At 36.3% G+C, this 27,830-nt stretch overlaps 2 protein-coding genes and 1 pseudogene across 2 annotated transcripts; all 3 read right to left on the bottom strand.

Moving 5' to 3' along the window:
* Window positions 1-2,203: 2,203 nt before the first annotated feature.
* On the bottom strand, window positions 2,204-27,813 carry LOC110641099 (nudix hydrolase 16, mitochondrial). The gene is made up of 4 exons (XM_058147232.1): window positions 27,508-27,813; window positions 26,117-26,231; window positions 9,166-9,249; window positions 2,204-2,837 (listed from the first exon to the last, which is right to left on the bottom strand). Exons 2-4 carry the CDS (start codon window positions 26,156-26,158, stop codon window positions 2,553-2,555), a joined length of 411 nt encoding a protein of 136 aa, XP_058003215.1. The 5' UTR covers window positions 26,159-26,231; window positions 27,508-27,813; the 3' UTR covers window positions 2,204-2,552.
* On the bottom strand, window positions 12,785-14,259 carry LOC131179942 (uncharacterized mitochondrial protein AtMg00810-like). The gene has a single exon (XM_058147231.1). It carries the CDS (start codon window positions 14,070-14,072, stop codon window positions 12,909-12,911), a length of 1,164 nt encoding a protein of 387 aa, XP_058003214.1. The 5' UTR covers window positions 14,073-14,259; the 3' UTR covers window positions 12,785-12,908.
* On the bottom strand, window positions 25,874-25,992 carry LOC131180397 (5S ribosomal RNA; annotated as a pseudogene).
* Window positions 27,814-27,830: the final 17 nt, after the last annotated feature.

Here is a 27,830-nt window from a genome sequence, read left to right on the forward strand (position 1 = left end):
AATTGATCTCGATGACCCCCGCATATGGATTATCAAGCGAAAGTCTAGCTCAAATTGATCTCGCTGGCAGACCTTGTATTAAGAGAGCTGGTAAAGAGGATCAGCTCCTTATATATATATATATATATGTGTGAGTATGGATTTGACACAGGTGCGTGAGTACTCCAGATTATCTTTGATGTGACTTAATATGATTCGTATAACTTGTCTGAAGATGATGTATTTCATTTCTAAAGGTGCATTAGAATTAGATAGTTATAGAAATCGTATGTAAAATAAATATTTGCTCTCTGAGTCGAACACTCACTCCTGTTCACCCTATTTTTCCAAGATACAGGAGGAGTTCTTTTTCATAATAACCTGCATTCTTCCTTGCAGTTTATTACCAGTTATTTATTTATAATATTATTTTTCTTAAATTGTAATCTAGAACTCTGCATGTGTTAGTAGTATTATGGATCTTGTTAGAGACAGTGTCAAATTGAGTTATTGGTTTTTACTGAATAAAAATTTTTATGGTATATAAATAATTTATAAATAGTGTTAATAGGTTTAGCTGGACTCCCCTCACTTTAGTAGCTGATATTCATTGGATTGGGTTGACCCAAATTAAAATGAAATATTTTATTTTTATTTTATTTACATGTTAGGTTTCAATTTTTGGGCATTGGTTATGGGTTTGAGAATAGTAAGGCTTACTATGGGTCTCGCGAGCTTTATGTCGACCTAGGTCCTAGTACCGGTCCGACTCGTGTGATCGGGTCATGACAGTTTAACCCGAACTAATCCCGATCCAGTTCACAATCTTAACCAGTCTGTGGTAAGGCCCAATTGAGTACTTCAACTTTGTTATTATTTTGATGCAGCACTAATGGAAGGATAGAAATAGTTTGCTCTTTGATAACAAGAGGAGCGGTTAGGAGTCTATTTGGTTATATCTAACATAGAGCATTAAATGTCTCATCATGAAAAGTGTAATTAATAAAAAAATAAATAAATGAGAAAGGGAAAGAAAAGACCTAAGATAATGTGAAGTAAAGACATTAAAGAATTTACGAGTTTCAAATATTAATGCAAACTTAGTATCTAATTGAATAGCAATAAAATGATCTATATAACCAACTCCAACTAGTTTGAGACTAAGACTTTGTATCTATCTCCAACGCAGCTGGTAGTGAATGATATCCTTCAGGACAGTTGTGCCTTCACCTCCATTTCCTTCAGTTATGTTCCTCGGTCAAACAATCAAGTTCCTCATGAATTAGATAGATAAGCGTTCTTATGGAGAAAGTTGCCGCCCATGTTCAGTTCCATTAGTTAATGAATGCTTTCTTCTTTCAAAAAGAAGCATCTTATAGTATAATAATTCAGAAACTAATGCACAATTAAATTTTGAAGCTTTAGAAAACCACAGTTTAATTCAAAACATTGGACTAAAAGGCAGTGAAATATTCAAAATTTTCTAACTGTTGAGTCCTAAAAAATTTCAAAGACTAAAATTGATAATTTTGAAGCAATAAAGATCAAAGTGTATATTATAAAAGAATCTCAACGAGTTGTTCTATACTCAACTCAACTAAACTAAACTAAGTTTTTAACTCAAAAATTTAGAATGGGCTATATGGATTCTCTTTCTCCACTCTAAACGATTTTGGGTTAAATTCTCGAAAATATGTAAACAAGTTATTCTATAATTAACCAAAATAAAAATTAAAAGGATCAACAAGTCATCATGATACAAACATAGAATCAATAGGTTTAAAAAACTCGAATAGATCAAAAAATTGTTTTATGCCTTTTGGTATTTTAACTTAACTAAGAAAGGAAATTGAAAAGCAATGATCTAGAAATTCGCAAGTCTAAAAAATCCAATGACAGTACACACTATCATGCGCTACACCATGTATCATCATTCTTGGAAATTAAAGTAGAAGGTGAAGAGGGAAGGTTGATGTTGGTCCCACTTCATAAGCCACGTCAATGAGATAGAGTTTGAGCAGGGGAAGGTATAAGCTAGGAAGAGAGTGAGAGCTTTTGTATACAAAGATCCAGATCTGATAATGTACACCTTCCATTTCGATGAAGAAAAAAATTATGTATGGTCTCAAATTCAAGTCGAGTACAAAATGTAGCACGAAAATACTTGATTTACAGAGCAATGAATGAATTTTCTTTAACAATAGTGAATTCTGACGCTAAGATATGTGCAGCTACAAGTTATTCTATATTTCTGACTTTGTGAATTGATTAACCAAACTCTTTTGCCTTCTCAAAGGAATTAAGCAAAGTTTTCTGTTGTCCCTAATATGAAGCTAATAAAATAAGTGATCAAACGATGAGACAGAGACAAGGTAAAGCAAAAGATAATCCAGAGTTTTCAAGCAAACACCACAGTGTACACACCTAGAACAAACATATCTGTCCTGTACTCGAGTTTTCTTTACTGCTAATATCCAACCTTGGAAAAAGAGCACAGAGGTGGCAAATAGTACCAGAATTAGCTTCAAAATGGTGCCTCTCAAGCATCTGCAAACTAATAAATCCTGCTCTGATCATGGAGTTGAATTTACATGGTTCTCTTCTCTTGGGCTGCTTATCATTTGGCTGCTGTGCCACTTTGTGAAACCTTCCTCCAAGGCGTCTTTCATCCATTCATACCGGCAGCACTCTCTAGCTTCAGGAATGGTTAGCCAACTTCTCTGGCGTGTGTTCTGTTCTGGCCAAGATTTTAGCTCTTCCGTCACAAGTAACACAAACATGGCAGCTTTACACAAACATTTTGGACAAAACTCATCTTCAAGGGTTTTGCTTTTGAATTTGTAATAATCCAGAAAATGCTGAAATACACAATGTCATAAATATTAACAATATGGAACCACAGCCCAAGCAAACCATTTCACTAACTAAATGCAAAACCTCAGTAGCAACATGGACAGAAGTGATTCTCTTTGAGAGAGAAGTTGTTTAAAATAATAAATCTATTGCAAGCTTTCTTTATCCTTCCTAGGCAACAGACATCAAATGTTTGGCAGACATGTTAGATATACCCATTTTCTGTTGGTAATTAGCAACACTAAATACATGAGTAAGGCAATTTAAAAATTTCCTTCCAGCAGTCACAGAAAAATTAATAAAAAAAATTAAAAAAACAAGAAAGTACACACAAGGTGCTGGCCAATTTCGAAAAAGTCACCAACAAAGATCCTGACATTGCCTCCACCTAGTACAACTACAAGGAGTCCTATGATAGGGCAAATCTGCTTTACAATGATAGATTTGCACAAAAATCAAGACAATTATTAGGATCCAATGAATGCCTGACTTCAACAAATACTGCATCAAACTAACAGGAAAAATATTTTCCTTGTTAAAATTCATGAATATTCATGTGTTGAGCTTAAGTCTCCTTCCCCTAACCATTCTCCTACTGATTTCCTATTCTTCATGTATAACCCTCCACTTTAAAATTTAGGAAATTGAGGAATAAAAGATAGAGTTAAGCACTGAAGGAGGATAATACAGGAAAGTGATAGGAAGAGAAGACAAAAATAATGTTGAAGAAAGAAAGAAATTAGCAAGCACATGTATCATGTGGCTGCTCCTCACATGGTTTGCTGTTAGCTTTGGGATCTCCAAAAAAAAAAAAAAAAAAAAAAAAAAAACCAACAACAGGAGGAAAAAATACATTACATGTGAAAATTAAAAGTAAGAAGAAAAAATGACCAAGCTCATAATTTTGGCTTCTTTAGAAATCAGAGAAGCACCAAAAGTTCAAATTTACATGCATCATCAGACAAATTCATCTAAAGAAGATGATCAGTTTCACCAGGATGCCTCCACTTAGATATATGTCAAACGTAAACTAAAGCATGCCTCCACTTAGATATATGTCAAATGTAACCTAAAGCACGTAAGATCGTCAACTGTCCATGATGCAAGTTGAAATAATCCCACAACTTGCCCCATAATCATATTGAATGCAATTAGATGCATAAGAAAGACCACCAAATGTTTTGCAAGCAATAGTAGTCACGACCATAATCAGATCCATTATGTCCGAACATGTTAAACATCTACTTTTATTCTTTCATCTAATAAAAATCAATTTTGGCAATGAAGTTGTGTAATTTCAAACAGCCCAACCCCATGGGCCCTGTAAGTGCTTGCATTTCATCGGAGGTAACTCTTTTAACCGAGGATGTGGACAATAACTATACAGGCAAGTTTGAGTGGATATTATAAAAAGCATAGAGAGATTGAACAGCTTTTGGTAGCTTTAAGAAAGAAATTGGTCTTGTTGACTAAACAAATGTGCCTGCAACAAGCACATTGCCACCAGAGGATGGAATTGAAGTAGATAATGATTTCTTCAAGCACGTTCCTGTTTCAATGATACACCCTCTCTTCAATGTATTGCTAGTAGGTTTCTGCTCTCACCATTATTTCATTGATTGATCAGTCAGAAATTTGATGCCTGAGTCTTATCAGTACACAAATTACATTCTTATCTTAGCATTGGCTTTGAGCAAATGCCATATTCTCGGCATTCAAATTGATTCTTTGAAGATTTCTGATGCTGTTTATCTTCACGAAATTTTAAAAAGTGACCAACTCTGTAACTCCCCTATTTGTATAGCCTGGTATATTTCACTGTTCCAGTGATCGGTGTCGGTCCGGACAATTAAGGGGATTAGAACCACACTTAAGACAACTAGATAAACCATAAACACAAATAATTAGTAATGTTCAAGTAGTTAAGTATAAATAAGAAAAACAGAACATAAGAAGTTAAACGAGCCGAGAGTCACAGCGATGGGTGACCTTCTCGGGAACGACTGCGAAGTCATTTTAAACTCAAATTTCGAACCGAAAAATGTGACGCTGCGGTCCATAGGACCCTTATGAACACAGTGGAAAAGAGAAAATCACGAAAAAGAACTGTTAAGCCAGTCAAATAATTAGGTCAGGGAGCCGGAAGAAATATAGAATTAATTGCAAACCGGGATGAACCGGCGATGGGCAATTTGGTCAATTGACCCCGAGAGCTGACTCCTGACCTAACTGTCAAATAAAATCGGAGAAAAGAAAATTTCGGAATCGAGAATTAAATTAAAGAACTAATAGAAAAATAAATAAATAAAAAAAAGAAAAATGAAAAAGTTAAAAAGGTAATGACATCATGTGGTGACACATGCATGATGCCATAAGTAATTTAATTAAAATTTTATTTAATTAGAATTATGGTCTTCCTAAGACATATAATAACAAAAAGAAAAGAAAAAAAAATGATTTCTTCTCCCCTTTCCCGTCACCTCTCATCTCCTCTCTCATTTCTCTCATTTTCTTAACCTCCTCCATTGAAGCTCACTAAAAAGCTTCTTAAACCCAAGATTTGAGCCATAAAATTTATAAGTTTCTTAATTAAAACTTGTAGTTGAGTTTTGTTAAGAAGATTGGAAAGAGAAAAATTGAAAGAAGTTGGAAAGCTCCATTTGAGGTAAGCTCTCTTCCTTAATGTTGATTGAATTATAAGTATAGAAGTAAGATGAAAGTGGTTAGAAATACATGAAAACATGCAAAATCACGTCTATCTAGAACCCTAGGAATTTTGGCCAGCAGCAAATTAATGTTGAAATGGGTAATTTTGATGCAAATAATGAAGTGGTTAAGTGTAAGTGAGGGTATGAGTACTAAAAATGCATTTAGAATTCAACAAGTGAGTAAGATATGAAAGTTAGGGTTTGAGACCTAGGGTTTTGAGGCAAATTTTGGAGAAATGCATAAATGATATCTTTGACCAATTGCGAACTGAAAAATGGTCAATAATGACCAAAAGAGACGTGTGAAAATTGTGAGAATGGAAGTTAAATTCGTAGGGCAAATGGTCATGCTGCTGGCAGCATGACCAAGCCAATTTTGAATGACCAAAACGGAAATTTTACAAGTCCAATTGATATGCCACCAATTGGGGATGAAAATAGACATAAAATGACACAATTTTCATTTAGGAAGCCTGCCCAAAAAGTGACTAAAACCTAGTGAACCAATTGACCAAAGTTGGTTAAGAGCAGTCTGCCACTGCACAAACTGACCAAATGAACAGTAATTGTTCATTTGGTCATAACTCGAGCTAGGAAGGTCAAAATGACCTGAAATTTTACCAGTAATTAGATAAGATATAGATCTAAAACTTTCATGAAGAACACCAACCCAAATTATGCCATTAACCTAATCAAATTATTGAGCAAAGTTGAGTTACTGAACCTGCAAAACTGCAGGATTGCCATTTGAACAGTAAAGTTTCAATGGCTATAACTCTCTCTAGAAAACTCCGATTTAGGTGAATCTTGAACCGATGGAAACCTAAGACATAGTAGAACATTTCGTATGAAGGAAATTAGACCAAATTACGGACTTAACTTGATCAAATTATTGAACGAAGTTGGATAAAAAATCTGCCAGAACCAAAATTGCAGCATGAACAGTGCACGTGAACAGTAATTGTATTTTGGCTATAACTTGAGCTACAAAACTCCAATTGGGGTGATTCAAAAAGGAGAATAAACTTAAGACAATGAGGAACATTTTCTATGAAGAAAGTTTTGCCAAATTCCAACAGTAAACTGACCAATGAAACAGTACAATTAAGAACACTAAAACTGAAAATTTGAAAATTTTGCCTAAAAGACCTAAGTTTTGAGAAAATGACCAAAACCAACAAGTTTAGTGACCAAAATGTGGTATGTGGGTGAAGTTGGAATTCTCATACCTATTAAGCCTTAGAAAGTCAATAATTTGACTTGAATAGTGCAGTGAATAGTAACCCAAAACACAAAATTTCAAGAACGTCGAATTTAGCACGTTAGAGCTAGGTAAAAGTGAAGTTAAATTTATTATTGGATTTATGCTAAGTTATGGTACTGAAACAATGTGAAATTGTGTGTTTCAGTGGAAAAGAATACCGGGACAGAACCCGAGGAGTCGAGTCAAGGCCAACAGGCGACTCGTTTGAGGTTTGTGCACAACGTATACTTTTTATAATCATCTTTTGCATACTGTTTTGAATAATGTGAAATATTGAATTATGGCATTCTTATGATGTTTTGATTTAAATTGTTGAAAGTTATTATGTATATTGAAATGACAATGTTTAGCAAATTGTTAAGATAAGTTTTGAAACCACAGTGTCATGACCATATATTTGAACACCTCACTAGCACGACTAGTGGAGGTAATTAGTTTCGAATTTTAATTCCTTCTCTGGAGAAGTGTTAAGGTGTGCCAGTAGAAGAGGATGTGAATGGATATCCACATATTTGAGCTAGCTAGCCTTGTGATGTGATTTCTCTTTAGCCTCTGGCTATTGAGATTCTATTTGTTTCGAATGGCATGATTTAACTATGGGTTTTATGAAATGTGTTTTGATTCTTCGAAATGAACTTGGTTTGCATTAAAATTTCATAATTCGTGTTTTGTGTTTAATGCTCATGTTTAGTTAAATTTTTGAATAAATGTGATTTAAGTTTTGCATAAAGATTATTTTAGTATGTTGTGCACCACTGAGTCCTAGTACTCAGCGATGGCTTCTATTGCTGTCGCAGATACAGAGACTAGAGGAGCAGCAGACTGAGCTGCTGAGGTGTGAGGAGCTATCAGCTTAAAGTCTTTGGGTATAATTTATACCCTAATTGTAAATATTTCTTTTCATGTATGTATTGCATATAAATGTATGGACATGTAAAAATGGGTCTTGAGCAGTTTGTATAAAAATTATATAAAGTTGTAATATATATTGTAGTTTGAAATTCTCTTAATGTAAATTTTGTAATAATGTATCTAAATTATTTTGTTTCTAATGAAATATGAATAGAACTATTTTATTTAATTTGAATGAAATGGATTGCTAGTATTTTGAGGAGTATTGAATTTTGAACTTGAGAAATTGATTGAAATGATTGTGCAATTGTTGAAATTGATAGAGTTTGATCGTGAAATTGAAGTAATGGTTGAGAAAAATTTTTAGAAGTGCTTTTTACAGGTATTTGAAGAACTGTTTTCTCAAAATACAGACAGAACTCTGTTAAAATTTTTATAAAATTTGCAGAAAAATAAAATGGGCCAAAATTTCCAACTAACTTTCAACTTAATTAAATATTTTAAATACTTATTGGAAATGCTCACCACTTATCAAAAATAAGAAAATTGTTTTAAAATCCCTTGTAGGGTACTTAATGAGTTATCGGTAAGTGAAGTTCGGTAGTTCATTAGGTATTCTACAGGATCATGTTATGCCTTACAGAGGGGTAAGGTGTGACAGACTCTGTATCTAGTAGATTTTAACATCTGTTTCATTTAAGAATAGGATACAGCACATACCTTACTCTTCAAGTTTTCAGGAGGTAATCTATTCTACGCGTTGAAAACCACGACTGGTCGTATCCTTCAGAATGTCACCACAATTTTTGGAATAATTATACAACACTGGTACTATAAGCTTTCACTTCATTTATCTACACATCAAACAGACATTAATGCTTCAGCCTGAATACTGGTTCCAACAGTAATATAAAAAGTTAGCATAGTCAAGTGTGTATCTCTCGTACACATTTAGATTTACAAGAATTGGCTATAAGAGATAGTAAGGTATCTGGCATTTAGTTCTTGTGCCTGTTTTCTGTCAAAGGCCACATAAGGCCAAAGAGAAGCATTGTCACAAACCGTAGCAAGTGATGGGGATAATTAGTTTTACTTTGCCCTATCTATTCATAATCTGTATTCCTCAACTTTGGCTCTTCTGGTTCATATTTTCCTGAAATGATAACATGAGTGCATTGTTTAATTTATAATTCTTGGACGCATGCATGAATTTAGTTTTTTTTTTCTCTCATAAACAAGGAAGAGAACTAAAAAAAGAAATCATATTTATTTGCTGCATATTCATTTGAATAGGCTGTACGACTTCACCATTACCATTAGAGTGAACTAATCAACAAACCAAAATGACTCATAAATGTCCATGCATGCAAAGTTTTCAAACAGATACACATTGATCATCTTCATAAATCAAAATTTCTTGCAACCATTTGAATGAGAGAAACAGATAATGATTGCAAAAGCCTAAGCCATCCACATAAAGAACAAAAGAATAATCAGACTTGTATTTACCACTAAATCACCTCGAACACCAGCTTCTTCCAGGGCTTCACGCACTGCTGCCTCCTCAACAGTTTCATCATTTTCCCAGCCACCCTTAAGTGGACAAATAGAAACATTATTAATAAAAATATTAACATAGAATAAATGTGTCCTCTATAGGAAAATGAATTACTATTACAGCAATTTAAATGCAAAAACAATTTTTTTCTATTTTAAAAAGAATATAGATTTAGCCAAATACATCATCACACGCTTGAACTATTTGAGTTTTGCCTATTGAACACCTGAACTTCAAAAAATCATTACAATTAAACACAAAATTGCCACCTAAGCAGTGAACTGTCAAAAAAGTAAAAAATGGTCCTACTTTATACTGACTATACTCTTATTCTCCCATAAAATGACTAAATTACCCTCTTCTTCCACACCATTCTCTCCCCCCAACTGAATAGTTCAAATTTCACTTGACCTTCTAGACATGAATGTTTGTTATTTTATCTTTACAAACAATGATTGAAGCAGATGGAAACTTGATCAAGAAGAATGGAAGGAATTCATAGTGAAGAATCCATCTCTCATACGAAACATGACTCTTTCATATTTCAAGTAGGTTCTAGCTTTGTAATTTTGAGAAAAAAAAATTCATTAGTTTGATATGAACTAGAAGGTTAAAACGATGCATAGTGGATTTAACGCGGGAAAAGATAAAGAAGAAGTTATTGAAAAGGTGTGCAGTGGAGCTATTCAAGAAACAAAAGGAGAAAGCGGGAATGGTTATGTGTAACCACTTTTGAGAGGGAACTCATGTTCAGTTGTATAGCTGGTAGCTGTTAGTATAAATGAATGTATTGGGATTTTTATTGATGAATAAGAGAATACTCGACTTGTGTGTTCTTCTCTCTTAAGATCTTCTTCTTCTCTTTTCTCTCTGGATTCTCTTTTCTCTCTATTGTTCTTTTGTGTCTTATTAAGTCTGTGACATTGGTATCAGAGCTCAATCTTGGCACAACGATGGCAGAAGGTATGAGTGGGCAAGAATGGAAACGAGAAGTGAGTGTTACGTTGAAGGAATTCAAATAACGTCTAGAATAGAGACAAACAGAGATGCACAAGGAGGCAGAGTTGAATATGAATTAGGCAATTGTTTCTTGTGCATCTCTGTTTGTCCGAGCCGACAAACAATTAAACAATTAGAAGGTTTTTTGGGACTCAGTGGGTATTATCATAGATTTGTGAAAAATTATGGGCAAATTGCACACCCATTAACAAATTTGCTGAAAAGGGATTCTTTCTCTTGGAATACTTCAACTCAAGTTGATGCTTTGAAACAAGCCATGATTTCAACTCCTATTTTGGCGCTTCCTGGCTTTGATAGTCTTTATTGTCGAAACCGATGCATCCCATGGGGACATAGTTGTTGTTTTTATTCAAGAGAGCCATTCGTTGGCCTATATTAGCAAAGCTTTATTGCCCAAACATCAGCAATGGTCTGCTTATGATCATAAAATGCTGGCCATACTGCTAGCCATTAAGAAATGGGAGATTTATCTTTTGCCTAAACATTTTATAATCAAAACTGACCATCAACCATTGAAATATTTGTTGGAGCAAAGATTAACCTCCAACACAGCAAGCTTGGCTTGCGAAATTACTTCAATTTGACTATGAAATCTAGTATAAGAAAGGCCAAGATAATACCGTAGCTGATGCACTTTCTCGTTGTCCTACTGTTGAATTGTGTGCTCTCACTACTTCCTTTGTTTCTCCTAAATTGATGGATTAAATCAAGAAGAGTTGGGAATCTGATCCTTCTTTACAGCAAATTATTGGTGAGATTCAACTTGACTCCCATTCTCATCCTTCTTTTACTTATTACTGTAATAAATTGTTCCATAAAGGAAAGCTGGTTGTGGGTAATGATTCATTCCTTCGAGAACAGCTGATAGCTCATTTTCATAGCTCCTCTGTTGGAGGTCATTCAAGTGCTCATGCAATGTTTGACGTTTGGCTTCAGAGGTGTATTGGCCTGGACTTTGGAAAATAGTCCCTAATTTTGTCAGGGAGATTGAAATATGCCAGCATTACAAGTATGAGAATGTGGCTTCCCCTGGGTTACTTCACCCATTGCCTGTTCTTACTAGTTTGTTTACTGATTTGGCAATAGATTTTATAGATGGCCTGCCCAAGTCCCATGGCAAATCTGTTATCTTTGTAGTGGTTGATAGGCTCACAAAATACAGTCATTTCTTTCCATTGTTCCATCCTTACACTACTATTATGGTTGCCAACGTGTTTATGGAGGAGGTTTTTAAATTGCATGGGATGCCCCATTCAATCACCTTTGACAGGGATTCTGTGTTTTTTAGTGCATTTTGGAAAGAATTACTTGCTTTGCAAGGTGTTGAACTTAAATATTCTACAGCTTATCATCCTCAAATGGATGGTCAGTCAGAGGTTGTTAACCGAACATTGAAAACGTATTTATGGTGTGTTGTGGATGACTGGCTGCCACTAGCTGAATTTTGGTATAATACAAGTTACCATACCACCATTCGACAGTCGCCTTTTGAAGCTTTGTATGGGGTCCCTCCGCCCATCCACATACCTTATATTCCAGGTGATTCCTTGGTGCAAGCTGTTGATAGATATTATAGAGATCGGGAAGCTTCTATAGCCTTGTTGAACCATCATCTTACTCGAGCTATAAATCGCATGAAACAACAAGCGGATCATCATAGAACAGATTGCTCTTTTGATGTCGGTGATATGGTGTTTGTTAAGCTAGTTCCTTATGTTCAGCGTTCTATGCATACAGGTAATCCGAAGCTGCAACCTAAATACTTTGGGCCATTTCCAATCATTGAAAAGGTTGGGCAAGTTGCTTATAAGCTGCAACTTTCGACCGATGCTTTAATCCATAATGCCTTTCATGTTTCCTTACTTAAGCCAGCATCTGCTTCGGTTTTGGCTTCCCAACATTCTCCCCCTTTATCTCGTATTGTTATAGCAGCACCTCAAGCCTGTGTTGGATCATCAGATGGTTAAGAGACGAAATATGGCTGCCACTCAAGTTTTGGTTCAATGGAAAGGCACTTCTCCAACTGATGCGACAGGGGAATTTGTCGATGATCTGCAATTGCATTTTTCATCCTTTTCCTTGGAGTCAAGGAAACTTAAGGCAGGGAGTATTGATATGAACCAGAAGATTAAAACGACGAGTAGAGGATTTAATGTGGGAAAAGATAAAGAAGAAGTTATTAAAACGGTGTGCAATGAAGCGATTCAAGAAATAAAAGGAGAAGGCGGAAATGGTTATGTGTAACCACTCTAGGAGGGAACTCGTCTACACTGGTATAGCTGGTAGCTGTTAGTATAAATGAATGCATTAGGACTGTTATTGATGAATAAGAGAATACTTGACTTGTGTGTTCTTCTCTCTCAAGATCTTCTCTTCTCTCTCTAGATTCTTCTTCTATTTCTTGTTAAGTCTATAACATAGTTGAATTATTCCTTCAAAATAATAAAGCCTTTTCTCATATGGGGAGTGTAGAAAGAGATGATTCTCATTGATTTCAATTAATCTGTACATGAGTATATATATACAATTGATTCCTATAATTGTGTTCTACTAATTAGGAAGAAATCCTAAATAAGAAATCATAAATAGGAATACAGAATACAAAATATACAGAGAAATAATATAGTGATTGACTTTCCATAACATAGTGATTGACTTTCCATAACACTCCCCCTCAAGTTGGAGCATAGATGTTAATCATGCCCAACTTGTTACAAATGTAGTCAATCCTAGCTCCATTCAGAGCTTTTGTGAAAATATCTCCTAACTGCTCTCCAGTTTTGATGTGTCCTGTTGAGATGATCTGTTGTTGAATCTTTTCACGAATAAAGTGACAATCAATCTCAATATGTTTGGTCCGCTCATGAAACACTGGATTAGAAGCAATATGAAGAGCAGCTTGATTATCACACCACAATTTCGCAGGCAGGGAGGTCTTAAAACCTGTCTCATCTAGTAATTGAAGTATCCACATTACCTCACATACTGATTGTGCCATGGCTCTGTATTCGGATTCAGCACTAGATCGAGAAACTACACTCTGCTTCTTGCTTCTCCAAGACACCAAATTTCCTCCAATAAAAACACAATATCCAGTAGTTGACCTCCTGTCAACCTTAGATCCAGCCCAGTCGGCATCTGAAAAACATTCAACATTCAAATGCCCATGATTACCATATAGCAAACCTCTTCCTGGAGCGCCCTTCAGATAACACAAGATTTGTTCCAAGGCTTCCCAATGAGCAACAGTTGGGGAAGACATAAACTGACTTACCACACTAACGGCATAAGCAATGTCAGGACGAGTGACTGTAAGGTAGTTCAATTTTCCTACCAATCTCCTGTATCTCTCTGGATCTTCAAACAACTCACTATCCCCTGCTAACAGTTGTAAAGTTGGAGTCATTGGTGCGCTACAAGGCTTAGCACCTAATTTTCCTGTCTCTGTCAATAGATCGAGGACATATTTTCTTTGAGACAAGAAAATACCCTTCTTACTTCTCATAACTTCGATACCCAAGAAATACTTTAACAATCCCAAGTCTTTGGTCTGAAACTGAGTTTGGAGGAAGGTTTTAAGAGATGAAATACCTGCAGAGTCACTCCCAGTGATGACAATGTCATCCACATAGACTACTAAGAGAATTAGACCAGCCTCAAATTGCCTATAAAATACTGAGTGATCACACTTACTCTTTTGCATACCAAATTCCTGTACTGCTTCACTGAATCTCCCAAACCATGCCCTAGGACTTTGTTTCAAGCCATAAAGAGACTTCCGAAGCCTACAAACTTTACCCAACTCCCCCTGAGCAACAAACCCAGGTGGTTGCTCCATATACACCTCCTCCTGAAGATCACCATGAAGGAAAGCATTCTTGATATCCAATTGATGCAGGGGCCAATCATTTGCAGCTGCTAAAGAGATAAACAAGCGAATAGAAGTAAGTTTAGCTACAGGAGAAAAAGTATCAGAGTAATCAACCCCATATGTCTGAGCATATCCTTTTGCTACAAGGCGTGCTTTTAACCTAGCCACAGAACCATCAGATTTACTCATCAGATATACCCATTTGCAACCAATAGCTTTCTTACCAGTGGGCAAAGGCAATAGTTCCCATGTACCATTAGCATCTAAAGCCTCCATTTCCTCTTTCATAGCATCACACTAGCCAGGATGAGACAGTGCCTCATCAAAAGTATTAGGGATAGGAACAGAGTCTAAAGCAGTAACAAAACACCGAGAACAAGAAGACAATTGATTATAAGAAACAAAAGAAGAGATAGGGTAAGTACATGAACGTTTACCTTTACGAAGAGCAATGGGTAAGTCTAGATCAGAATCATGATCAGTATGAGATACAGGATCTCCCAACGAAGTAGCTGGTGGAGGATCTGAGTCAGGAATCTCCAATCTCCTGGAATAAACATGAACAACGGGAGGTCGAGTAGGTCTAGAGACAGAAGGAACAGGCTGTGAGAGAGGACTAGACATTGGTTGGACAGTATATATTAAGAGATCATCCTCCTCCCCCTGACTCTCATACACAGATGATGGAGGAAAAAATGGAGTGGACTTAAAAAATGTGACATCTGCAGAAACAAGATAACGATTAAGAGTAGGAGAGAAACAACGGTACCCTTTTTGGAGCCGAGAGTACCCAAGAAAGACACATTTGAGAGATTTTGGATCCAATTTAGTAACCTGTGGACGAATATCACGCACAAAACAGGTACAACCAAAAATACGGGATTCAATAGGGAACAAAGATATTGTAGGAAACAAAGTAGTATAAGGAATATCCCCATTAAGGACAGAAGACGGCATACGATTGATCAAAAAACATGCCGTAGAAACTGCATCCGCCCAAAAGTGTTTAGGTACTTTCATCTGAAAAAGAAGAGCACGAGTTACCTCAAGAAGATGACGATTTTTTCTTTCGGCCACGCCATTTTGGGATGGGGTATCCACACAGGAAGACTGATCAAGAATGCCATTTTGTGTCATATAAGGCTGAAATTGTGCTGAAAAGTATTCTTTGGCATTGTCACTTCTTAATATGCGCACAGAAATATTAAATTGAGTTTTGATTTCATTACAAAAGGCACAAAAGATAGAAAACAACTCAGAACAATTCTTCATTAAATATAACCAGGTAACACGAGAGTAATCATCAACAAAAGTAACAAAATAACGAAATCCAGTTTTAGATGTAACAGAACAAGGACCCCAAACATCAGAATGAACTAACTCAAAAGGAAATGAAGCCCGTTTATTGACTCTAGACACAGAAGGCAAACGATGATGTTTTGCAAACTGACACGACTCACATTCTAATACTGATAAAGACTGAAATTGAGGACACAGCTTCTTCATGGTAGACAAAGAAGGATGACCCAATCTACAATGAGCTTCAAGAGGTGTTAAGGTACTGGAGCAAACAAGCGACCGCGGTAGAATGTAGAGACCACCTGACTCGCGTCCTCTACCAATAATCTGCTTCGTCGTAAGATCCTGAAACAAACACTGGTCAGGAAAAAAGAAAACAGAACAATTTAAGATACGAGTAAGTTTACTAACAGAAAGTAGATTAAAAGAGAATTTTGGTAGACACAAAACAGAAGACAAAGAAATTGACGAAGTCGGGTTCGCAGTTCCAGAACCCATGACACAAGAAGTAGAACCATCAGCTAAAGTAATGATGAGGAAGTGAGATTAGGTAGCGGATAGAAGACTAGAATTACTGTCATGTGATCCATCGCACTGTAATCAATAACCCATTTGGATGAAGAAGACACAAGGCATGTAGTGGATTTACCGACTCGTGATCGCAGCGATGTGAGGCTGGTAGGCTTTAGAGATGCCTGATACTGGGAAAATTGTGCAAAATCCTCTGCAGATACCAAAATAGTTTTCTCAGAGGAAGATAATGTAGAATTCTCTGCTGCCATATTTGCCATCTGTGATCGCTGATTTTTTCTCTGAAGTTACGGACAATTATATTTTGTATGGCCAGGCTCATGGCAATAATAACAAATGACTCCTCTTGAGTCCTGATTAGAACTAGCCTCTCCATTACACTGACATTACATTTCTGTAATTCCTCCTCTACTTCCTCTTTTATTACCTGTTGTCCATTTGGATTACGCTAATAAGAGCACTCTTGCAGTGTGAAGATTGAATACTCTGTCAGAAGGACCCGTGTGAACGTTTCATGCAAAGAGGAAATCTCGAATCGAGAGGATCGAGATTTAGCATCTCATACTCTGAAGGAAGGCTGCAAGAAAACTCATATGATCGGTTGCTCTCGTTGGGCTCTTGAACTTTCACATCGAGGACTAAAAGGCAACAATACATTAAGTTCCTCATATATCCGCTTAAAATCCATAAAATAAGCCGTGAGAGACTTATCCTCTTTCTCAAAGACGGTAGAATGCCTTACAAACATCATAAATACGGAGATATTCCCTTTACAGAATCTGAGAAAATCTAAGTAATCCATCAATTCCTTAACAAATTCACAGTGATTAATTAAACTAATTACCTCACTATGAATCGAGTTTCGAAGCTGCAAAAACAACCGAGCATCCTCCCTTAGCCAAGTTTGTCATGTATCATCAGTGGGTGGATCTTTAGTAAGGTGATCATCCTTATCAATGCTACGCAAATAGACCCTAACAGTCTTACTCCACTCCAGGTAATTCGAACCATTAAGTTTGTGTTCCGTGATCTTAGTCATCACCGGAATCACATCAGAAATAACATTCTTATTGTTTGCCATTTGTTGAGACAAAGAAAGCTGACCGAAACGCTAATCCAAAGTGCTTATAGCAGCAAAATAACCCAAAATCACAAATCAAGCAAATACCAAAATAGGATCTGAGAGCCAAACCTCAGAAGTCCTTTAATGGTTATACTGGATCAGGCAACAGCACACAGTGGTGGAATGAGGGGGTTGAGACGACGCCGGCGATGTTGATCGGGGTTGAAACGGCCGGTCGGCGGCCAAGGTCTCTCCTGAGCTGGGTAGTGAGAACAAATAGTCACCCTAGATTGATGACCCGCTCTAATACCATGTAGAAAGAGATTCTCATTGATTTCAATTAATCTGTACATGGGTATATATATACAATTGATTCCTATAATTGTGTTCTACTAATTAGGAAGAAATCCTAAATAAGAAATCCTAAATAGGAATACAGAATACAAAATATACAGAGAAATAATATAGTGATTGACTTTCCATAACATAGTGATTGACTTTCCATAACAGGGAGGAACATAGTTGAATTAGTCCCTTTTTGAAGCTTTGCATGGGGTCCCTCCGCCCATCCATATACTTTATATTCCAGGTGATTCATTGGTGCAAGCTGTTGATATATATTATAGAGGTCGAGAAGCTTCTATAGCCTTGTTGAAGCATCATCTTACTCGAGCTATAAATCGCATGAAACAACAAGCAGTTTGTCATAGAACAGATTCTTTTGATGTTGGTGATATGGTGTTTGTTAAGCTAGTTCCTTATGTTCAGCGTTCTATGCATACAAGTAATCCGAAGCTGCAACCTAAGTACTTTGGGCCATTTCCAGTCATTGAAAAGGTTGGGCAATTCGCTTAAAAGTTGCAACTTCGGACTGATGCTTTAATCCATAATGTCTTTCATGTTTCCTTACTTAAGCCAGCATCTGCTTTGGTTTTGGCTTCCCAACATCCTCCCCCTTTATCTCGTATTGTTATAGCAGCACCTCAAGCCTGTGTTGGATAGTCGGATGGTTAAGAGACGAAATATGGCTGCCACTCAAGTTCTGGTTCATTTGGAAAGGCACTTCTCCAACAGATGCGTGTTACATATTATAGAAGAAGGAAAAAGAATAGAAAGTGGCAAGGGTCGGGTGGTTAGAATAGGAGGGAAACTCCTGTAACAACTTTTGGAGGGAAAGGCCTCAAGTAGTTAGAGGTAGTTCTGGTTGTCTAGAGATTGTTAAGGAGTTGTTAGGAAACAGTTACTGCTGTGTATAAAAGGAAGAAGTCATACCTATATCAACTCATTCAAAGAATGCTATTCAATAATAATTTCTCTCATCTCTATGCTCTTTTCTCTTCTCATCTTGTTCTATTCTTTTCTCACCTAATCTCATTGTTTTTCTTAAGTTCTCTGAGAATTCTGTTTCAATCCCCTTCCCTGAGATTGATTCAGACCTATTACTTCACATTTGGTATCAGAGCCCTATTCTGAGCTGGGTTCGCTTCCAATCCTTCTTGCTGGAGTCACAAGCCTGAACAGATCAATGGGAGTATTCCAGAATTCCAGGTTTCTTTATGCTATTTTCTTCTCTCTCTCTTCCTCTTCTTCCTCTCCTCCTTTCTTCTATTTCTCCTCTTTCCTCTATTCAGATTTCTTTTCTGTTCTTTCTTTCTTGAAATTCTCGAATCAAATTTCTTTCCTCTTCTGTTAATTTCTGGTTCTTTCTTCTATTTTTCTTCTTTAATTTTTCACTTCTTGCATTTTAAGAAACCTGTTTCTTCCTCCACTTTTTCCCTAATTTCTTCTTCCTATTTTCTTTATTTTCCCTTAAAATTTCCTTTCCTTGAGTTCTTATTCTGTTTCCCTATAATCAAATTTCTACCTTTTCCTGATTTTCTTTGCTTCTTGAAGTTCTTCACGTGTGAGTTTTGCTTCCAATCCATTCCATTGGTATCACAAGAATGACTAGATCTGGGATAGTTACTCAAGACTCAAAGATCTCTAAGTTGGAGGAATTAGTTAGGGTTTTGCAGGCAGAATCCAAGAAGGATAGGGATGATTTGAGGGAGTAAATGAAGCAGCATACCTTGCAGAGTGCGATAGAGATTAGAAGGATGATCAGAGAGGAGTTGCGAGCCATTTTTGGGGATTCTTTGCCTGATAAAAGTAAAGGAAGTGATTCTGGAGTAAATGAAGAAGTGGGAAACTCTGTTGCTGTCCTTGGGAGTAAGGATATTCTCCCTAATCCAAAGGAGAAAGTCAACCAGCAGCAAGGAGGAATTGTTAGCAATGGATCAGCAGCTGAGAATGAAGATAAACATATAATTGATGAAGATCAACTTCTTGGAAATTATGACAAATCAAATGAAGACCAAAATGGTTCCAGTGAAGTTTTCAATAAGAATGACAAGGGCACTGAGCAGGAGCAGGAGCAGGAGCAGGATTAGGATTTTCTTGCTGATATATTTGGTATGAATGAAGATTCTAAGGAGGAAAATGATGGAGAAGAGGATGACGGACAACCAGAGTTTGCAGTGGAGAAAATAGGAGGTAAATCTGAAGTGAATTTTGAAGAAAAAAATTCAGAATCTCTTGAACATGTCTCTGTGGTGAAGCCAGACCACCAATTCCCTTTTAGTTCTAGCAAGATTTTTCTAGGGGAATATGCAGCTGGATATTATGAAGGAGAGATATGTGGAAAGGAGCATCGCAATTTTTGGGATAGTAAAATTGAGTTGACATCATGTAGTCATATAATCCTCAAAGAGAATGAATTTGAAATTTGGAGTAGACAGAGGAAGAAAATGTGTCTTTTAAGATACTACAATCATTTACTGCTCAAAGAAAAGGAATTTGAAATTTGGAGGAGACAAAGGAAGAAAATACAATCCAGTCAATGGATGAGAGATAATTTGTGTATAACTTCCCCAGTTCAGTAGTAGTTCTGGTCACAATTTTGCTGCATCTACTTTTGCTTGAACTGATTTACCAGGGATAACTTGCAAGCTCTTCATGGCCTTCTAAGTGGCTTCAACTTCCAGCAGAAGAAGCTACTTGGTGGATCAATCATTCATCCTGGCTCAATTTACAGAATTTTCATCTTCTTGGGGACAAGAAGATTCTCTTGGGGAGGGTATTGTTACATATTATAGAAGAAGGAAAAAGAATAGATAGTGGCAGGGGTCGGGTGGTTAGAATAGGAGGGAAACTCCTATAACAACTTTTGGAGGGAAAGGCCTCAAGTAGTTAGAGGTAGTTCTGGTTGTCTGGAGATTGTTGAGTTGTTAGGAAACAGTTACTGCTGTGTATAAAAGGAAGAAGTCATACCTATATCAACTCATTCAAAGAATGCTATTCAATAATAATTTCTCTCATCTCTATGCTCTTCTCTTCTCATCTTGTTCTATTCTTTTCTCACCTAATCTCACTGTTTCTCTTAAGTTCTCTGAGAATTCTGTTTCAATCCCCTTCCTTGAGATTGATTCAGACCTATTACTTTACAATGCGACATGGGAATTAGTCAATGATCTGCAATTGCATTTTCCATCCTTTTCCTTAGGGTCAAGGAAACTAAAGGCGGGGAGTATTGATATGAACCAGAAGGTTAAAATGACGCGTAATGGATTTAACATGGAAAAAGATAAAGAAGTTATTAAAACGGTGTACAATGAAGCGATTCAAGAAATAAAAGGAGAAGGCGAGAATGGTTATGTGTACCACTCTGTGAGGGAACTCGTGTTCAGTTGTATAGCTGGTAGCTGTTAGTATAAATGAATGTATTAGGACTGTTATTGATGAATTAGAGAATACTTGACTTGTGTGTTCTTCTCTCTCAAGATCTTCTCTTCTCTCTCTAGATTCTTCTTCTATTTCTTGTTAAGTCTATAACATAGTTGAATTAGTTCCTTCAAAATAATAAAGCCTTTTCTCATATGGGGAGGAACGTTCCAACCCCACTTTTTAATGACAAAAGCATTGGAATTTTGGCTTAGTTCTTTTTTTTAATTATTATTATTCTACTCATTGTTATTGTTTTTGATTTATCTCTTCTAATCTCACTTTATGGAGTATAGTTTTCAGCAAACTAACACAAGCATTGCCTAGCTTTATGCTGATGAACAATGAAATTCCAGACTATAAATAATTTCCAATGAAGAAACAAGGTATCATATTCTCCTCCAATGAGATGCTGAAAACAATTACAAAACTTTGAGCCAAATACAGCATATGAAAATAATAAAGAACTGTTGTTTTGGCTTGCAAATTGTAGTAACTTTCTATTTAGTTGAAATGCAAGAGAATTGGATAATGAATTATTTGGCTTTTCTTGTTGTAAATGAAATACTAGAACAAATGTAAACAGAAGCGATTGACAGGGGATTAAAAAAGGGTGTTTATTATAGTTATGCTCCATTGAAAAGGATGATTGGTAATGTTTGATCTTGCAATCAGTTGAGAGAGAGAGAGAGAGAGAGGTGGAAGAAGATGGATACTTTAGTCATTTTATGGGAATATTATAGCACAATCAGAAAAAAATGGGGCCATTTTTTTACTATTTTTGACAGATCATTGCTTACGTGGCAATTTTGTGTTTAATTGTAATGATTTTTTAAAGTTCAAGTGTTCAATAGGTCAAGAAATTAATTCAAGTATGCAATAGGCAAAACTCAAATAGTTTAGGTGTATGATGATGTATTTGGCCATATAGATTTCTAACTCCACATTCTTCAATGCACATTCCTTCAATATCCCTTACAGGTGATATGCCTTTCATCTCTCTCTCTCTCTCTCTCTCTCTCTCTCTCTCTCTCTCTCTCTCTATATATATATATATATATATATATATATATATATATATATATATATATATATAATTGTGGGGTCTGGAAGGGAGAGGGTGTCGGGGATGAGGAAGGGAGAGGGTTTTGTGGTTGAGAGAGATTCATAAGCCAATCATATTAGGAAGTTGCTTCTTGAATAAATGGAACGAGATGGACATCTAGAATTGTGGATACAAAATAATCATGTAAGGTTATCTCGTAAATGAATTTGGAAAGGCAAAATGGCTGGCTTAGAAAATTTAAGACAAATGGAAGGTGGCAATGCTATATTGGGTAACAGAGAAAATGTATCTTTTAATTTTTAAGTTAGTTGTGCCAGATGAGGCTTCTAATGAATGAGAATATAATACTGTCAAAAATTGCTAATTAATTGCGTAGCTATAGTGCATTTATGCAAAAGGGGAAAGCCATAGCTTTGACCTCTATCTTTCTGCATAACAGCACGGCTTATTTATTGGTGTTTATTGCAACATATTAGTGCTTGTAATTGCTTAACCTAGCTGTCACAAATTCTTCTGGCTTTTCGTAAACGCTACAATTTAAGTTCATCAACTTCCATGTGCTACAACAAAGAACAAGCTGCTACGTGTGCAAGAATGAATGTGCATGGGGTGTTGTCCTATCTTTATTTTTGGGAGTTTGATTAGTATCATAAATGATCAGTGAACTAAATGAATTTAGAGTGCCATTCCTTACATTGAAACATTGTGGCATTCAATAATTTAAAAAAAAAAAAAAATCACAAAAGATACTCAACTCAACTCAACTCAACTAAGCCTTTATCCCAAAAACTTGGGGTCAACTATATGGATTCTCTTGTTCCACTCTAAACAATTTTGGATTAAATCCTCGGAAATTTGTAATGCTTCTAGGTCATGTTGTACTACTCTCCTCCAAGTCAGTTTAGGTCTACCCCTTCTTTTCTTTCTATCCTCTATTTAATGTGCTCTACTTGTCTAACTGGAGCCTCCGTATGTCTACGCTTCACATAACCAAACCATCTCAATCTCCCTTCTCTCAACTTATCCTCAATTGGTACCACTCCTACCTTTTCTCTAATATACTCATTACGGACTTTATCTAGTCTAGTATGGCCACTCATCCACCTTAATATTCTCATCTCCGCAACTCTTATCTTAGACACATACGACTCCTTCAGTGCCCAATACTCACTATAATATAACATGACCAGTCATATGACTATACGGTAAAATTTTCCTTTCAACTTGTTAGGAATCTTGCGATCACATAAAACTCCCGTAGCACGTCTCCACTTCAACCATCCGGCTTTAATCCTATGACTAGCATCCTCCTCACATCCCCCATCTACTTGAAGGACTGAGCCGAGATATTTAAAATGATTACCTTGGGACAATATCACTCCATCCAAACTAACTCCTTCCCTATCAATTCGGTCTTCACTGAACTTGCAATGCATGTATTCTGTCTTCGTTCTACTTAACTTAAAGCCCTTTGACTCTAGAGTACTTCTCCAAAGCTCTAGCTTTCTATTAACTCCTTCTTGCGTCTCATCTATCATAACTATATCATCCGCAAACGTCATGCACCAAGGGATACTCTCTTGTATATGTTTCGTTAATTCATCTAAAACTAATGTAAAAGGTAAGGGCTTACAGCTGAATCTTGGTGTAATCCAACTGAAATAGAAAAATCTCTTGTGTCCCCTCCCACTGTGCGCACAATAGTAATTGCTCCTTCATACATGTCTTTCAACATTTGTATGTACCTAATAGATACCCCCTTTTATTCTAACACTCTCCATAAGATATTTCTTGGAACACTATCATAAACCTTCTTCAAATCGATAAAAACCATGTGTAAATCTTTCATCGCATTTCTATATTTCTCCATCAACCTTCTAATAAGAAAGATCGCTTCGATAGTTGAACGACCAGGCATGAAGCCAAATTGATTAGGAGAGATAGAAATATCATGACGTAGTCAATATTCCACAACACTCCTCCACAACTTCATAGTATGGCTTATGAGTTTAATTCCCCTACAATTTGAGCAACTCTGTATGTCTCTCTTATTTTAAAAAATAAGTACTAAAATACTCCTCCTACATTCATCAGACATTTTCTTTGAATTTAGAATCTTATTAAACAATTTAGTTAACCATACCACTCCCATATCTCCCAAACACTTTCACACTTCAATTGGTATTCCATCGGGTCCACAGGCTTTACCCACTTTCATTCTCTTAAATGCTTACTTTACTTCTAAAGATCTAATCCTTCTAATATAATTCACATTCTTTTCTATTGCTTTGTAGTCTATATTCACGCTATTACCATTTTAACTATTATTAAAGAGATCATCAAAATAATTTCTCCATCTTTCTTTAATGTCCTCATCTTTCACTGACATTTTTCCTTCTTTATCCTTAATGCACCTAACTTGATTGAGATCTTGACATTTCTTTTCTCTCCTCCTTGCTAATCTATAAATATCTTTCTCCCCTTTTTCAGTTCCAAGTTTCTCATATAACTTTTCAAAGGCCTGCGCTCTTGCTTGACTAACTGCCTTTTTTGCTTCTTTCTTTGCTATCTTGTACTGTTCATATGCCTCATTATTATCACACTTAGGTAATTTCTTATAACATTCTCTCTTTCTCTTCACTGCCTTTTGTACTTCCTTATTCCATTACCATCTCTTTTTTTAGGGTGGTTCATGTCCCCTAGACTCTCCAAGTACTTTTCTAACTACTTCTCTAATCTTTGATGCCATCTGTATCCACATATCATTGGCCTCCATATCCAGCTTCCATGCTTCAGACTCGAGAAGCTCATTTTTGAACTTCACTTGAACTTCACTTGCTTTACTCCTTTAAACTCCCACCACTTTGTTTGAGCTACACTATTTCTTCTAACCTTACTTAAATTGTTCCTAAACTTGACATCCAAAACCACTAACCGATGTTGACTTGTTAAAGCCTCTCCCGGAATGACCTTACAATCCTTGCATGGAGCTCTATTTGTCTTCCTAGTTAAGAGGAAGTCAATTTGGCTTCTATGTTGCCCACTTTTGAAAGTCACTAAATGTGACTCTCTTTTTATAAAGTAAGTATTTGCTAGTATTAGATCGCATACCATAGCAAAATTCAGAATGTTTTTTCCCTCCTCATTTCGGTTGCCAAATCCAAAACCTCCATGAACATTCTTATAGCCTTGCCTATCACTTCCTACAAGTCCATTCAAATCTCCACCGATGAAAATATTCTCTTCATTCGGTATGCTTTGCATTAGATCATCCATATCTTCCCAAAACCTTTATTTACTCTCACTATCTAGTCCTATTTGTGGGGCATAAGCACTAATTATATTTATTATTTCCCCTTCTAGTACTAGCTTTACTAATATAATTCTATCTCCTACTCTTTTCACAGCTATTATAGCATCTTTCAACGTCCTGTCTATGATTATGCCCACACCGTTCTTATTTCTCTCCTTTTCGGTAAACCACAGTTTGTATCATGAATTGCCCACTTCCTTACTTTTCTCTCCCATCCATTTAGTCTCTTGAATGCAAGCAATATTCACCCTTCTCCTTTCCAAGGTATTCACAAGCCCCATTAATTTTCCTGTAAGTGATCCAATATTCCAAGTACCAACCCTGATTCTCCTCCTATCATATTCCTTCCTAATTGATCTCCTTCTATGACATCTTCTATTGTTCTTTATGCCTATCTGATGTTCTATTCTACTATCTATTCTGCTATCTATCCTATGAACTAACTTCTTTACTCAAACCCGTCCATGATATAGGAACCCTCACTCATTTAACACCACACCCGGGTGCCGCCATAGAGCATCGCTTTCGATGAACGCCCTACATCCTTGCATATTTCTCACTACACCCGGGCTCCGATGTAGCGCATCGTAAGTAGAGAACGCCCCAATGTTTATATCATTTGAATCCATATCATAAGATGTGACGAAATTTTTACGTTGATTGTCACCTACTGCAACACTCCTCCTTTATCCAGGCTTGGGACTGGCTAAGCGCAAACTACTTAGGCAGAGTTTAAATGGGTGCAACACGAACACTTCCCAAGACGTCATCCATCTTAGTACTGCCCTCACCCAAACACGTCTAACATCGGGGTTCTAATGGGATCCGATGCATTAGTGCTAGTATGATCGCACCCAAATGTATTCTAGTATGGTCTTCACAAAAGATACTATTCAGCTTAAATGAAAAATGTATAATAAAGAAAAGGATTACAACTAGGTTTAAATGTATTTATATAAGAAGGTTCGAAATATATATACCTTTGGGAACAGAAGACCAGATCCACTATTTGAGTTGATCATTAGTACCTCAACAACCTTCTCAGATATGCCATCATCATTTTCAGCAAAACCACTATACTTAAAAGGAATACAGCTGCCAATGAATATCACTAGAACAGGTTAATAAGAAAAACAAACAAACAACAACAAAAACAAAAGAAACCTATGCAACCAACTTTCACAAAGAAAATGTTTATAAAATATTTGTCATTTAAGGCCATTTACACTTGAAAATCTATCAATAGCAATAAGAATGTACAATGTTCACGATAATCTAAAATTCCTTTTCATATTTAGTCAATCAATATGCAAATTCTGTGCCAAGCTTAGTGAAAACAAGGTGGTGATCCAAGTAAGATTCTACAATATAACTTCCACATCTAAATTACTTGCATTGAAATTGGCACACTTAGGGCCTGGCCATAGTAAAAATCCATTAGCATTTAGCATGTGCCTTTTGAAGCAATATACCTAACAATTCACTTAATTCAGATATTAGTGAAATCTGATAGAGAGAGAGAGGGGCCGGGCCGGGCGGCTGCAGGGGGCCGGGGGGGTGGTGTTAGAAAAGAATTTAATCAAAGTCCAATATTTTACGCTTTGCAACCTTGACCTCCTAATAATTTGTTAATGCAGCATCTCTACAGAATGCTAGAACAAATTGTGCCACAGAAAATGCACAATTATTACAAGTCTAATGAATGTGAGATGTAAAGGTACAATGATTACTGCAAGGCCAAAATTCACAGAATCAACAAGGACAGAATGGAAGGTAAAATGATTCTGCAGGAGTGAAAAAAGAGCTTGCTCAGCCTTGAAAATTGGATCAGAAACTAAGGCTGAATGGAACAGAGTTGGAAAGATCATTGAATTGCTATTCCTCCCTTATCCATGAAATTTATAACGCACATATTTGTGAAATATTCATTTTATGTAATAGCACATTCAGAAGCTGACAGTTTGTTTACTCTGTAATTTCATAAAACAACCAATTATTCCACAATTGAACAATTTCCACGAACAAACGAAGCTAAAAGTTGTCAGAAGAGGATCACCAATCTCATTCATTTTGACCCAATTCCTCAAAATTCTGTCTGCACAAAGATGTATAGGGAAAATGTGAGAGAAAAATCAAATAACAAAAATAAACACAACAAGAGCTACGAAATCTATAGAAATTGATTTTTTACTAGAATTAATTTGCTATTATGTAGTAGAATTCATTCATAAATGGCTCAATTTGCATTTCTCTAGTAAAATAAATTTAGAATAGAATTCAATTCCATATAAAATTCATGCAAAGCAGGAAAATGGCGGTCACTGAAACCATCCAAAAGAAACAGAAACAAGGCAGCAGAAGTGTAAAATACCCGGCGACGAGGCGGCAGCTGGCGTCATAGCGCTGCAGGTGGCGACCAGTGCGAGCCAACAATTCAGACACCGGAGAAACGGAAAAGAGAGTGAAAATCTAAAAATATAGTTTCAACGCTTCGATATTGTTGTGCATTATCTGCAAGTAGAAGCCCCATCGCCGGTGAACAGCCAACACCAAAAATAAAATAAAAATAAAAGCCTGAAATTTTCCCTGTTGGTTCAGCGTCAGATTCTAGAGGCAGAAAGTGCGCGGAGGAGTTCGCTAGAAAGACATCAAACACATGCTCTCTAGCTCAATGCCAGTGATTTGTAAAATATA

The sequence above is a fragment of the Hevea brasiliensis genome, chromosome 5 (assembly GCF_030052815.1).
Source record: "Hevea brasiliensis isolate MT/VB/25A 57/8 chromosome 5, ASM3005281v1, whole genome shotgun sequence".
NCBI lineage: Eukaryota > Viridiplantae > Streptophyta > Magnoliopsida > Malpighiales > Euphorbiaceae > Hevea > Hevea brasiliensis.